This window comes from Phoca vitulina, unplaced genomic scaffold (genome assembly GCF_004348235.1).
Source record: "Phoca vitulina isolate PV1807 unplaced genomic scaffold, GSC_HSeal_1.0 scaffold9, whole genome shotgun sequence".
Taxonomy (NCBI): domain Eukaryota; kingdom Metazoa; phylum Chordata; class Mammalia; order Carnivora; family Phocidae; genus Phoca; species Phoca vitulina.
Window position 1 is genome coordinate 32,101,496 of NW_022589712.1, and position 15,146 is coordinate 32,116,641.

Genomic DNA, 15,146 nt, shown 5'->3' on the forward strand with positions numbered 1-15,146 from the left:
TTCTTGGTTTGTTTCTCTCTCATTTTTTTTTTCTTTGCTCAGTTGTTTTGTTTCTTAAATTCCACACAGGAGTGATATCATATGTTATTTGTCTTTCTCTGACTGATTTACTTCGCTTAACATTATACTCTACAGCTCTATCCATGTTGTTGTAAATGGCAAGATTTCATTATTTTTTATGACTGAGTAATTTTATATACACACTGAGTAATATATATATACACACACCGTATCTTATTCATTCATCTCTTGATGGACATGAGCTGTTTCCATAATTTGGCTATTGTAGATAATGCTGCAATAAGCATAGGGGTACATGTGTCCCTTTGAATTTGTGTTTTTGTATTTTAATACCCAGTAGTGCATTCGATTACTGGATCGTAGGGTAGTTCTATTTTTAACTTTCTGAGGAACCTTCATATTGTTTTCCATTGTGGCTGCACCAGATTGCATTCCCACCAACAGTGCAAGAGTGTTCCTTTTTCTCCACATCCTTGCCGACACTTGTTTCTTGTGTTTTTGAGTTTAGCCATTCTGATAGATGTGAGGGGATATCTCATTGTAGTTTTAAGAAATATCCTTGCTTCATCTTTCTACTCATCTTTTTTGTTAACACTAGACAATTTTAAAGCAAATTCCAGACATCCATGTCATTTCCCCCATCAGTATATAATATATGTATATGTGTGATGATGTATATTATTAGTATTTATTTTTTTTATTAGTACTTATTTAGATTGTATATTTCTTAATTGTTGGATGTTCTTGAAAAGCGTATATGTGACTTAGAAATTCTGTCTTTTCAGCATATTCATCACATTCAGTAAAATTTCATAATGTGTTTTTTTTTTAAGAATATAATTTTAAATGATTGTGAATGCCTCGTGACAGTAGGAAAAACTCAACTAAGCGTCTGTGAATTTCTGTTAATTTCTTGGCAAGGAAAAACAATCTTGTAATAGTTTCATTATTTTATAACTGTTAGATCTTCTGATTTGTATTATTGAATAGTCAAAGAACAGTTGAAGTTAAAGGATATTTTAAAAAGAGGTATATCAATAATGAATTATTAGAATACGTATTTATTAGAATACATATAATTAGTTAATTCTTCTTTTTCCTATAATGTGCATATTGTTATTTTCCAGTATATCCCAGTTCCTGATATTAACAAACCCCAGTCAACTCATGCCTTTGCAATGACTTGCATTTGGATTCATCTCAATAGAAAAGCCCAGAATGACAACTCCAAGCTACAGATTCCAATACCTCATTCCCTAAAGCTTCACCATGAGTAAGTAATTTGTAGGTTAAGTTAATTTTTTTAATTAATAAGTAGTGTATTGTAGGCTACTCTTGGTCTCAGTATTTGTATGAAGTATGGAAATCTCCCCACACCCACTGGGGGTAAAGGTGAATATTTAATGTGTAATGGCCTGCCAAGAAAAACTGACCAATACCTGTATCAGAAAACAACTAGAAAATTTTTATGTGTTTGCAGATATATATATATTTATTTAATTTCCAGGTCTAATTTTTGCTTTTACATGTTTTACCTTAATTAAAGTTCTTATTTTCCAAAAGCATGTGAAAATGTTTCAAAATTTCTTAAGTACTCAGGAGTTGAGAGTGATCTGACAGATGTCTTCACTCCCTGGGCAGCCAGGATTATTTGAGCTGCTCTGGCTGGTGTGCTCCTTACACCGTTTCCAGAGCTGTGATTACTCAGAGAAGACTGCCTTGTTAGATAGACTTGGCTTTAGATGGGGTGTTAGGAACACCTGAACTTCCCACCTAGAACTTCTGACAAGGACTGCCACATCTCTTCATAGGAGACTGTAGGGTAGGTGGACTTCACATTTCATTTGGCTTTCCCTTTATGAGACGTTCCTTAATCATCTTTTCACAGTGACATCTATAATGAAGCCACATTGTTGTTAACCAGATAGATAATAAATAGAAACAAAGTTCATGAATTCTTGAGTTATTTCTTCATTATCTGAATCCTAGTGCTGTATGTGTAGTAATACTTAACAAATATCCATTAATTGATAACTTGTGATTACTTAAGTTCTTTTTGAAAGGCTACTCCAACTTTTCTATGTTTCCACTCTACATTTTGGGCAGAAACTGTCACACCTGTAGGAATAAAGATAGTATTAGTAAATCATTTCATGAAATTAAATGTTTTTTAAAGCACAGAGATAACATTCTGGAAATTATTTGCATTGTTTACTGTTTAATGGTACTTGAAATTTTAGGTTCCTACAGCAGAGTCTTAGAAATAAGAGCTTACAAATGAATGACTATAAGATTGCCCTGCTGTGTAATGCATACTCTACAAATTCAGAATGTTTTACATTACCCATGGGAGCTCTGGTAGAAACTATTTATGGAAATGGAATTATGAGAGTACCTCTTCCTGGAACAAGCTGCTTGGCTTCAGCATCTATTACTCCCTTACCCATGAACCTCCTGGATTCACTGACAGTTCATGCCAAAATGAGGTATGTTCTTTTTATTTATTTGCTCCTGTGTCAGGGAATTGATATCAGTGTAGTATAGGCTTTATTTCATGATTATGTGTGTGTTTTATGGTTAGGTACATTTTTTTTTAAATGATTAGGTTTATTTTATTACAAAAATGATATTTACTTATTTTTTTAAGGTTTTATTTATTTGAGAGAGAGAGCATGTGCGCACGCACGAGCAGGGGGAGGGGCAGAGGGAGCGGCAGGCAGAGGGAGAAGCAGACTCCCCACTGAGCAAGGAGCCCGATATGGGGCTCGATCCCAGGACCCCGGGATTGTGACCTGAGCTGAAGGCAGACATTTAACTGACTGAGCCACCCAGACGTCCCAAAAGTGGTATTATAGGAATTCTAGAGTGTACAAATAAACCTCAAGAAAATATTGAGAAATAAACATTGTAAAATTTTTTGGTGTATGTTCTGAGTCTTTTTTTCTGTGTATAAATACATGCGTTTAATGGGTTGGGATTTTTCTTTTAACAAAATGGATTCTTACTGCAATAGTTTGTTTTTTTTTTTTTAAGATTTTATTTGTTTATTTGAGAGAGAGAAGGAGAGAGAGAGAGAGAGATCAGCGGGAGGAGGGGCAGAGAGAGAGGGAGAAGTAGACTCCCCTCTGAGCAGGGAGCCGGATGAGGGATTTGATCCCAGGACCCTGAGATCAGGACCTGAGCAGAAGGCGGACGCTTAATCAACTGAGCCACTCAGGCGCCCTGCAATACTCTTTTATGACCACCTTTTCCCCATAATAATCGATCAAACACCTCTTTCAGTCTAGTGTTTTTTTAAAAACATCTGTTTTAATTTCTATAAAGAAGTCTTTTGTGTGGCTATATATGTTTATTTAGTCAGTTTCACATTGTTGGACATGAATTATTCACAGTGTCTTAGTATTAAAATGATGGCTATGAAAACTGCTTTTAAGGCTGTATTTGCACCTACCTATAATACATTTTGATTAAATAATTTGCTGAAGGTAGAATTGCTGAGTCCAGGGATATGAAAATTATAATGCCTGTACTATATTGATAATAAATAGGGATGCTTTTAGAATTGACGTTTGCATAGTTTCTAAAAAGACAGGAATGGCTCTGTTGGTTGTGATTCTAGAACCTCAGGTACCCCTAGGAGCCAAGCTGACAATGTGAGTGAGTGCCACATGGTGCTGAGTGAAAGAGTGCCAGGTGTTCATGCACATGCAAGTATGTGTATCTAGAAGGGATTGAGGCTGACTGAAGCATGCAGGACTTACCTCATGGTGCTGCCATTTTAGCTAATTTCTATAATGTAAGAATGTAGACTAGTATAGCTAGATCTTCTAAATTTTTTTGAGAAGGGCTAGAAATCCAGATTTTCATTTCTAGTCTTTTAGCTCTTAAGTATTGGCTCAAAGTTCAGACACTATGTAGGTAAAGGAGAATGTATCCGTGGGACATCAGTTCTAGAAGAGCCATGCTCTTTTTCTAATGGTAAACATTGTCATAGCATTATATATGTGCTTTACCTGCTTGTGTGACAGAGTTGAGGAAAACCCTGTTAGAACCCAACATTTGGATCTTAGCGGTGATTTTTTTAAGTAATTCTGTAATAAAAGTCATTTAATTTCTGAAATAGTTTGTTACACACTTGAAAAAGAAAAACAGACTAAAACCATACATGCTCTTTTTGTTTAAATTATTTTGGGGTTTGTTTTTGGTTTTTGTGTGTTTTAGTCTTTTTTTTTTTCTAATGCAAGTGTGTTCTTATGAGTCATACCCAAATTTTGCTTTTCCATGTGCAGAGGGATCCTGATGTGCATTGAAAGCACCATGGAAACCAGAATTAGTCTCAGGTTGTACAGTGCATCACTACCAAGTGTCCTGTACAACTTAAATGATTAAAATGGAGCTCATGCATTCATGTATTTAAGTTTAGATTTTTTTTTTTCTGAAGATTTTATTTATTTATTTGTCAGAACGAGAGATAGAGAATGTGAGAGTGAGTGCACAAGCAAGGGGAATGGCAGGCAGAGGGAGAAGCAGGCTCCTCACTGAGCAAGGAGCCCGTTGCGGGACTCGATCCCAGGACCCTGGGATCATGACCTGAGCTGAAGGCAGACGCTTAACAGACTGAGCCACCCAGGCGCCCCTAAGTTTAGATTTATACCAAGTTCCCTATAAGTAGAGTAATTGCTTATCTATGTCAAAAATAAGGCTTTTTCTTTTCTTTTGTTTTTCCTCAGCCTTATCCATAGCATTGCTACCAGAGTGATAAAACTTGCTCATGCAAAATCCAGTGTGGCCTTGGCTCCAGCCCTAGTGGAAACTTACAGTCGTTTATTGGTCTATATGGAAATAGAGTCCTTGGGCATCAAAGGATTTATCAGTAAGACCGAACTTTCTGGTGTTTATAACCATTAACCCATTCATTAATTCAATAGGTATTCTTTTAGGTGCCGGGGATGCAATTGTATGCAGATGTCACTTCCATCATAGAGATTACCTACTAATGAGGGGGACAGACAAAGAAATAAATAAAGTATGGACTATGTCAGATGATAAGTCTTACGGAGAAAAATCAATCAAAAAAGAGGGATAAGAGTGTGAGAGTGAGGAGAGTGAGTTGTACTTTAAAGTTATGATAAGAAAGACGTGTTGTGTTAAGTGTTTGGGATGCAGTGAGCTAGACAGACATGGTACCTATTCTCATGCAGGAATGTGTGGTCCCGTGTGCTTCTTTTGCTGGTTTGCCCCTGGGGCTAAGTCTGACTGGTAATAGGGAAGGAGTTTTCCTGCATTTCAGGAGATGGCTTATAGTATCTGTTAGTTGTTAGCAGTTCTAAGTAATAGATACTTTCTAATATAGAAATGTTTTTCTGATTCATGGTAATTATAACTTTTTACTAATACAGCATAATTTTAATTTGAACCATAATTACTCTTCTTCCCAGATAATTGAGGGTTGAATACAGCTTTTTTGGGAGAGAGGAAGGAATAAGAGTGGGTGTCATGCAATTTGTATATTAAAAAATGATCCTTATACCTCAAAAGACTGGGAACATTACGTTATAAAAGTAAAAGAAAATAAAAAAAATAAAAGACAACTGAAGTGAGGAAGGGTAATTTTTTTTTCATATGTTGTCTCATTTTTTCAGATGAACTTGAGTATCATTTGTCATATTCCAGCCAAAAAAAAAAAAAAAAGCAAACTTGGTATTCTAATTAAGATACAGATTTTTGTTTTCCTTACCATTAAAGGAGAAATTAATGGAGAAAATTTGGAAAGAGTCTGCGTGTGTGTGTGTGTGTGTGTGTGTTCATGATCAAATCTTTATATAGATTTTACTCCATGTGACTTTTCTTCAGTACTTTTAATTCATAGCTTTTATATTTGATACCTTAAATTGTCTTGTTCCTCAAGGTCAACTTTTACCAACTGTTTTCAAGTCCCATGCATGGGGGATCTTACACACACTTCTTGAGATGTTCAGCTACCGGATGCACCACATCCAGCCTCATTATAGAGTGCAGCTCCTGAGCCATCTTCATACTCTAGCCGCAGTTGCACAAACCAACCAGAACCAGCTCCATCTCTGGTGAGCTCTTGGATGACGGTCTTTCCTTAAGATTTCTTAGAAACTTTGCTGAACATGGGGAACTTAATCCTTTATAGTATTTGTATTCATATGTCATGAATCTCCTCTGCTTGTAGAGTCTTTTATTTCCAGTACAGAAGAAGTAGAGGACAGCTTTTTAAATACGTATTAAGGTAGTTCAATCCTCACCTAGTGCTCTTTGGCCTGAGAATAAGTACTTCCACGGCTTTTGACAAAATGTTCTAATTTAGTCCTTAAGAATATTGGATTTAAATACACTTCAGATTATGGTTATATTATCATGTCACTTTGATTTTGCTCTAAGTGAAAATATATTTGATTGAAAAATGTAATTTTTGAAATGCTGTATATCCAGGTGAAATTGTTTAGTCCTATAAGCTACAAGCTATCTTTTTCAAATGTGTAAATAATGTCAGATGGTTTTGCTATAAAATTTGGCACCTCAGTTTTTTTGGTTTTGGTTTTGGGTTTTTTTTTTTTTTTTTTTTTGGCACCTCAGGTTTTTAAAACAAATTAAACAAAGCTCATTTTCACATAAAGGAGGAGGGCGTTTTTTTAATCAAAGAAGAGGAATTCATAGTTTGCATGTTTTTTTCCATTTTAATTAACCTAGAATTAGGTTTAATTCTAAAATTCTAAAATTTTATATGCAACTTAATTTTTTCATTTCTTTTTGTTCTCCCACCTTTCAGTGTTGAGAGCACTGCACTTAGGCTTATAACAGCATTGGGGAGCTCAGAGGTACAGCCACAGTTCACACGCTTCCTGAGTGATCCCAAGACGGTGCTGTCCGCAGAATCTGAAGAGCTGAACCGAGCCTTGATACTGACCTTAGCTAGAGCAACTCACGTAACAGGTAACAGTGAATATGGTGGTCATCACCAACTGAAACAGATGAATTAGAGCATGCAGTGTTCCTACTGAGTATTAAGGGGATAACATACTGAAAAGATCCATTTCATTTGTTTAAAAAAAAAAATAGTTGTTTGATACCTTTACCATTTTAATCATTAATGGAGGTTCTTCTATGTACTATCATTTTAACTGAGTTGAGCTTCAGTTTTCAGCCATGTTACATCATTTTTAAGTCATGGTTCTTGAGGTTTTTGGTCTCAGGACCACTTTACACTCTTAAAAATAAAAAAAGAAATTCCCAAAGATTTTCATTTATATGGGTTATATCAATATTTACTTTATTAGATATTAAGATACATGCTTTTTAAAAATTTTTTTATTTAAATTCAATTTAGTTAATATGCACTGTATTATTAGTTGGATGCTTTTTTAATATTTTTTGATTCACTTAAAAATAATAAACTTGTTACATATTAACATAAATGGCATATTTTTTTGTGAAAAATAAACTATATATTCTCTAGAACAAAACTTTAGTGAGAAAAGGCACCACTGTTTCACATTTTTTGCATCTCTCTTTAAGATCTGATGTAAAAGAAGCTTTGCTGGATCTTATATTTACTTCTACATTTCATTTATTGCAATATGTTATTTTAGAACTGAAAAAAAATATGGCCCACACAGGTATGAGGTTGGAAAGGGGAGGAGTATTTTAATGGCCTTTTCCAGTAATTGTCAATATTCTTTGATGTCACACAAAATTGGACAAGTAATGGTTTCTTAAACCTTAGTTGCACTGTAGAATCGAAGTTCTATCAGTTAACTTTTTGTACTCTATTACATTATAATCCTTTGGTCTGTTTTGCACACCTAATGGATTTTTTTAATTCATGTATATTTTATAACTATGAATTAGTTTTTGGAAAGCTTTGGTTCACTGAGTTATGTAGATCTTAAAATGTTGGCACACTTCATTATACAGTATCATAAAATTACATTTGTTAGTATCACTGCAAATTTCATTAGGAAAATCGTTAAGTTTTGGAAAACTATCAGGCTTATAGTAGTGGATACAAGTTTTCCAAAATTTTGATTTTTCACTTGAAAAGTCAGATTTTATCATTGGCAAAAGATGTGGTCATTTGTTTTCCTTGAAGTAACAGTCTCCCTTTGTTAATTTTCAAGAAAATTTCTGCTTAATGCCCAAGTCCGAATAACTGTAGTTTTCTGTCAGATGTTCTTTCGAGTAAAAATGGAATTCCATAAAAAAAAAAAAAGAGCTTATTTAACTCGATATTCCACACTTGATCTTAGCCAAAAGGCCAAGAAGCGATTTAACTCGATATTCAAACAATTGCACAAGTACTTTTACTTAGGATACCCATCATACTTTGATGTGTAGCTAGGACACTTTATGCATACTTCCATTTTTATCACAACATAAGATTAGATGTACTTAAGGGCTAGGATATAGTCCTTTTCACTACTTTAAGAATAGTCTTGAGTAAAACTGGCACTTCCTCCCTACTCCCCCCACCCCCCCTGAGAGTGTGGTGAAGATTACAGTGGCTGTTAGTACAGTCTGGTGCCACTGTTCGATTGTTCTGAGGGCCAGCAGTTTTACTTACCATTACCTTTGCTGCATCAGTGCACATATCAACACAGTGAAAAGATCAGTATTATCTTAGTATTATTATTTTAATAGTTTTGATGTCATCGAATCCTTAAAAGGATATTGGGGACCCACAGAATCTGCAGACCACACTTTGAGAACTGCTGTTTTAAAGAAATAGTTATTGAATTTAAATACATCCGTGTAAACTATCTTATTTTACATAAATTAACCTTCTTGATTTAAAGAGTTAAAGTCTTATAGCTGTTTCAACCACTAGAAAAGATATCTACTTTCTTAATTCTGTTTCCTTGGCTCAATAAAGTGCTGATACCTCATTGTCAGAGTGGACTACATGAGCAGTCGTGGTGGGCCTGTATCACTGTTAGATCATTGGTGCTCTGTAACCTTAAAAAAAAAAAAAAAGATTGCAGGAGCACCTGGGTGTCTCAGTCCATTAAGCGTCCAACTCTTGATCTCAGCTCAGGTCTTAATCTTAGGGTCATGATTTGAAGTCCCATATTGGGCTCCACGCCGGGTGTGGAGCCTACTTAAAAAAAAAAAAAAAAAAAAAGATTGCAATGTCTTTTGTCTTCTTTTCAAAAATTGTGTTCATTTTACTAATGTAATAATTCAAATCATTTATAAACTAAGAGGATATAGGTTTAAACTGAATATAACTAGCTAAGCAGTGAGTATATTGCAGTGAAATTCAGTGGGTTTACATAATTGTTACTTTCTCTGTGATAGTTATGAATTGTGGGTCATTTATATCTGGATTACATCTGTTTGTTTATGTTTAGATTTTTTTACAGGCTCTGATTCAATTCAGGGAACTTGGTGTAAAGACATACTTCAGACCATCATGAGTTTTACTCCTCATAACTGGGCGTCACACACTCTTAGCTGTTTTCCAGGCCCACTACAGGTAATTTGGTCTTGAATTACATATTGAATGTATACAAAATCATTCTTCCATTTAATATATATGAAATCATTCTTTCCCATTAATTCATTTCTTCCCATTTAGTGTTATTCTAGAGAGCTTGTTTTAGTGATATCCAAAGGAAATTAACTTTTATTTCTTTTTTTAAAAAATCTTTTGCTATTCCAAAGTCTCTTGAGTTGTTCCTTGTCGTACTCCAGGATTGGATATGTTCCTAAAAATATAATTTTGGTTTCGTCTTATTAGTTAACAGTCTTAGAACCTTGTGAGAATTAACATATCACCTGAAAAAAAGGTTTCTCTCTCTTAGAACTGAAATGGGGAGAAATACAGCTTAACAAAGCTTCACAGAATACACATTGTTACACTTGACTGAATTTTTTTTAATCACACAGAAAGACTATAAACTTGGCTTTTATAATATGGAGAAAGGAAAACCTCATCTGTCCTCTACTTTTCAGAGAAAAGTTTAAGCATAATGAACATCTGCTTTCTAGAACTTCCAATAGGGTTAGAGCAAACTTATCAGAATTACCTAGAGGGCTTGTTCAGATAGACTGCTGAACTTCCAATTCAGTAGGTCTAGAATGGGGTCCAAGTCTACATTTCTTACAGGTCCCAGGTGATGCTGATTGATGGTCTGAGATAGTATAATGGATTTTCCTTATAGAGATAATAAAATATGTAACCAAAAGGTACATAAATTTCTTTCTTTTTTTTTTTTTTTTTAAAGATGAACAGAAGTATCAACAGGTGATTGAGGAAGCTTTGAATTCAGGCTTGCTTGGAATTTCTGCTTAGGAAATCCAGGAAAGGAATCTTAGAGATAATCTAGTCAAGCCTGTGTATTTTCCCATTATAGAAATTCAGTCTTGATTACTAAGTTGCTTGAGGTCACATAGAGTTTATTAGTGTCAGAATCAAGCCTAGAATGGTTTCTTGACTCTATAGCCAATGCTCTTCTTTTTAGTATAACCCTTGAAGTAAACTTCTGATCTTTCTTTTAGGCATTCTTCAAGCAAAATAATGTACCTCAGGAAAGCCGTTTTAATCTGAAAAAAAATGTGGAGGAGGAATATAGGAAGTGGAAGTCAATGACCAATGAAAATGACATCATTACCCACTTCTCTATGCAAGGCTCTCCTCCTCTCTTCCTTTGTCTTCTCTGGAAAATGCTCTTGGAAACAGATCATATTAATCAGATTGGCTATAGGTAAGCCAGAAACCTACATCTGCATTCCATTTGACAAACCATTATACCATATAGCAATATAACTTATTATTTATTCTTGGTTTTCTAGAGTGTTAGAAAGAATTGGAGCCAGGGCCTTGGTAGCCCATGTGAGAACATTTGCAGATTTCTTAGTATATGAGTTCTCTACGTCAGCTGGGGGTCAGCAACTCAACAAATGCATTGAAATTCTTAATGACATGGTATGGAAGTATAACATTGTTACACTGGACAGATTAATTCTCTGCCTGGTAAGAATATGCTTATTTAAGAATAAGTTTCTAAGCTGCTTCATTCTCTTTTGGATCAAGGTGTGTGACTGACGGATCTTGTATTAATGTAGCTATATTGCTTCTAAAGATTTAAGGAAATTATACGATAATCAAGCATTGCTATCACTTCCCTAAGGAACTAGAGATTTCCCAGTGTCTTCATTCATTCAGCAAGTGTGTATTAAATATCTGCTGTGTTCTATGCATAGAAAGTATAGAAGTAAATAAGACAGTCATGGTCCTGGCCTTGTGATGCTGTAAAAGTACAAGCAATTAGACCCTGAGTTGATTCCCAAAGGCTCCCACTAGAAGCAGGAAGTGGTTTAAAAAAAAAGCCATTGATTTTCTTTGTAGAGTGCTAATAATCATTTCTGTATACTTTGGCAGCCATATTCAGAACTGAATGTTTCTCATAGCCACCCAGTATTCCCCAAATTATTTTTCGTCTTCAGTTGATGTCTATTTCAGGCAAAATTTTAAGAGAAGACACTGAACCAGGCTGGAAAATGCTACTTTTTTTTAAAACTATAATGGTGATATTTGGGGTGGCTTACTTGATTAACATTAACCTCTTAGCTATGGAACATAAATATAAATATGGTTATGACATAGGAGGAGAAATAAGCTAAATCTATAAATCAGTAAAATAGAAGGATAAGATAGAGGTGTAAGGAAAATATCGCCAGGGAACAATGAGAGACCACATCTATCTAGGTGAGAGATCTTGAAGGATGGATTGAATTTCAACAAAAGAAAAAAGAGGGACACTTTGGGCAGAAGGAATGGTGAGAACCAAAAATGGGCAAGAAAGTCAGATATGTTTAGGGAATTCTGAACAGTTGGTTAGGGGTAGACTCGACATATAATAAAATTCTAATAATAGTGAGATATTACTGTCTTCAAATATAGACTATCTAGTAGCAGACCCATGCTTTTGCACAGGTCAGACACTGTAATATCATTTTTCTGTTGTTCTCCAAAGGCCATGCGTAGTCATGAAGGAAATGAAGCCCAGGTTTGTTATTTCATAATTCAGTTGCTGTTACTCAAACCAAATGATTTTAGAAATCGAGTAAGTGACTTTGTGAAGGAAAATTCTCCAGAACACTGGCTACAGAATGACTGGCACACCAAGCACATGAATTATCACAAGGTACTAATTCAAATCAGTGCTTCAGTGAATCTTGTTTACGCCATTCTTAGGTATTTGGCTAATTGGTTTGGCTGTTTTCTCTGTGGTTCTACTGTTTTCTCTCTAATCTGTATAGAAGGAAATTAGCTCTCTAAACTGCCTCAAGGTTCTAGAGTATCTCTATGTTAGGGATTTATTGAAACTGCAGTTTTAGTAGACGTGAGTACTTACAAAATGAAAGGGTTATTACAAATTCTTTTATACATAAATCTCTTTTGGTATGTCTTTGGGATAATATTTTTGTCAAGTAAAGCACTCTAGATTTATTTCATTGCATTGCAAAAACAAACATGGTTTCACATTCTTTTAAAAATGACAAGTTTATTTAGCTTTATTTTTTTAAGAGAATAAAAAAGGATGCCCTGAACACTGGCCATTTATTCACTTCCACAGAAATACCCTGAGAAACTATATTTTGAGGGCCTGGCGGAGCAGGTTGATCCTCCTGTGCAGATCCAGTCTCCCTATCTACCCATCTATTTTGGAAATGTGTGTCTTCGATTTCTCCCAGTATTTGATATAGTAATCCACAGATTTTTAGAGTTGCTTCCAGTTTCCAAATCACTGGAGACTCTACTAGATCACCTTGGTGGCTTATATAAATTTCATGGTAAGCTTTTTCAAATTTTAATTCCATCTAATAACTCAATAAACAAAAGTAGTCTGGGCATGACCATATGGGTAATCATGGTTCTAAAGATTTTATTTTAATTGTTTTTCAATAAAAGTGTTTTGAGAATAAGTGCTATATAGCAATGCCATGAAGTGTAAAATAGATGACATAAAAATATGAATAGGTAGGTCATGGCAAATGTATTAAAAAGTAGAAATAAAAGTGATATGCAAGAGATGCCCCCTTTTACATAGTGTGTGATTAGTTGCCAAATGGAGAAGGAGAAGGGTATGATCTGAGTTCAGAACAGACTATGTTACTATGAACTAACTCAGCAGGCTTCCTAGATGATAGGATTCGAGCTGTTGATATATGTGATTTATATAAACAGGAAGGGAAAGAGAACATCCTAGGCAGAAGGAATCCTTTGGAAAAATCATAGCATTTTGAAGACAGTCTCCTCATTGGCTAAATTGAGAATTTAAACTTTGTACCCAACAGTTAGATCACTTGAAATGCCAGGCTGAGAAGTTTTGATCTTATAACCTGCAGATAATCAAGAGTCAGCTAGAAGTTACTGAGTAAGGTCATGGCATAGAAAGCGTTACTTTAGAAAGATAAATCTAGCTGTAGTTGGCAGCATGTTTTGGAAGGAAGAAGCCATTTCAAAGACTTCTGTCAAAAAATTCAGTTATATGATTAGTACCTAAACAACTATGATGACATTGGAAATGAGAAGGAAGGGACAGATAGTCAAGGAAGAAGGAAGAGAACTTGATTGGCTGCTTGTGGGGAGAATATAGAAGGAAAGAAGTCAAAGACAACTCTGAAGTTTTAAACCAGGTGACCAGAGAATGGTGGAGTCAGTGACAGGAGCGTGAAAGGCCTAGAGCCACTGTGGGAACTAAGTGTATTTCTCGGGGGCGGGGGGGGGGGGGGGGGGGGGTGGGGGAGTTCTTCTCAGTCCTTTGTCTAAGATGTCTTCCTCCTAACCAGAAATCCGAATTGCATTTTAGCACTACAGAATAGATATGAAGTTCAAGCAAGCATTCCTTTAAAAAACTTTTTTTGGGGGGTGGGGGAATTAGGTAACATCCACATGGTAGAGAAGGGTATGCAGTGAAAAGTAGTTAACCCCATCATGACCTCCAGCTGGCCAGTTTCTTTCTCTAGGAGACCACTGTTACCAGTTTCTTGTGTATCCTTCCTTAGATATTCTGGGGTTCGTTTTTTTTCCCCACATAAATAATATAGGATATGCACATTGTTCTGCACCTTATTTTTAATGCCTTTATAATGTGTTAGGATTGATTATTTTGTATCAGTACATAAAAAACTCATTCATGCCACACATGCCATGATTTACCTTGTTTTGACCATTTAGACTATTCTAATCTTTTGCTAATGTAAACAGAGCTGCAATGGATATTCCTTTACATAACATGTATATGTTATTAGAAGCCTTCTGCCTTGTCCTAAAATAAAAATACTCATTGTATGCAATTGCCCAGCATGTGAAATAGTTTCATGAGCTTCTGAGCTATTTTTTTGGTAATCTTGAAAAATGGGGTTAGTTTTTCATTGTGGGTAACCAGATTAACGTTGTGATGATCTGTTTTCTTCTTGGCAGATCGGCCTGTGACTTATTTGTATAATACTCTGCACTATTATGAAATGCACCTGAGAGAACGCCCACATCTCAAGCGAAAGCTTGTCCATGCCATCATTGGCTCACTCAAGGATAACCGACCGCAAGGCTGGTGTCTAAGTGACACATACCTGAAGTGTGGCATGAATGCACGAGAAGAAAATCCTTGGGTCCCAGATGACTCCTACTATTGCAGATTGATTGGCAGACTAGTAGATAATATCCTTTTCATTGTGATTTTTCCAGACCCTTCAGAAATAACTATATGTTGATTTGTGAGAACACATGTTATCCTTTCAAAGTAATATTTTTATATATTCCAAAACTTGTTTTTTTAATGATCATTTTTAGTTTTACTTTTGTAAAGGTTTTGAAATCTTAAATTAGCAGCAGCAAGTTAGCTGCCAGATAGGCAGACATTCACTCCATTAAATTTTATATCTAAAAACAGACCTAATGAGCCTGTTGCAAAGAAAAAAATTCTTATTTCTAAAAAAAGTACTCTTTGTTGTAGTAAATGCATCTGTTGGCTACTGGAGAACATAGAATTTTGTTGCTTTAAATAAATCCTTAGGTCCTTTTAAAGAATATTAATAGATAATAATACAACTTTCTTTTTTAATGAAAAGGCTGCTGTATATGTATTTTTATT

At 35.1% G+C, this 15,146-nt stretch overlaps 1 protein-coding gene across 2 annotated transcripts in view; it reads left to right on the forward strand.

Moving 5' to 3' along the window:
• Positions 1–15,146, forward strand: part of MED23 (mediator complex subunit 23) — a 41,378-nt gene that overhangs the window by 18,216 nt on the left and 8,016 nt on the right. For both annotated transcript variants that reach the window (XM_032407854.1, XM_032407855.1), the window contains 11 exons: positions 1,149–1,294; positions 2,262–2,507; positions 4,752–4,894; positions 5,930–6,104; positions 6,818–6,981; positions 9,396–9,520; positions 10,546–10,751; positions 10,840–11,020; positions 12,024–12,194; positions 12,627–12,843; positions 14,477–14,713. In XM_032407854.1, coding sequence (XP_032263745.1) covers positions 1,149–1,294; positions 2,262–2,507; positions 4,752–4,894; positions 5,930–6,104; positions 6,818–6,981; positions 9,396–9,520; positions 10,546–10,751; positions 10,840–11,020; positions 12,024–12,194; positions 12,627–12,843; positions 14,477–14,713 — 2,011 coding nt within the window. The remainder of the gene's footprint in view (positions 1–1,148; positions 1,295–2,261; positions 2,508–4,751; positions 4,895–5,929; positions 6,105–6,817; positions 6,982–9,395; positions 9,521–10,545; positions 10,752–10,839; positions 11,021–12,023; positions 12,195–12,626; positions 12,844–14,476; positions 14,714–15,146) is intronic.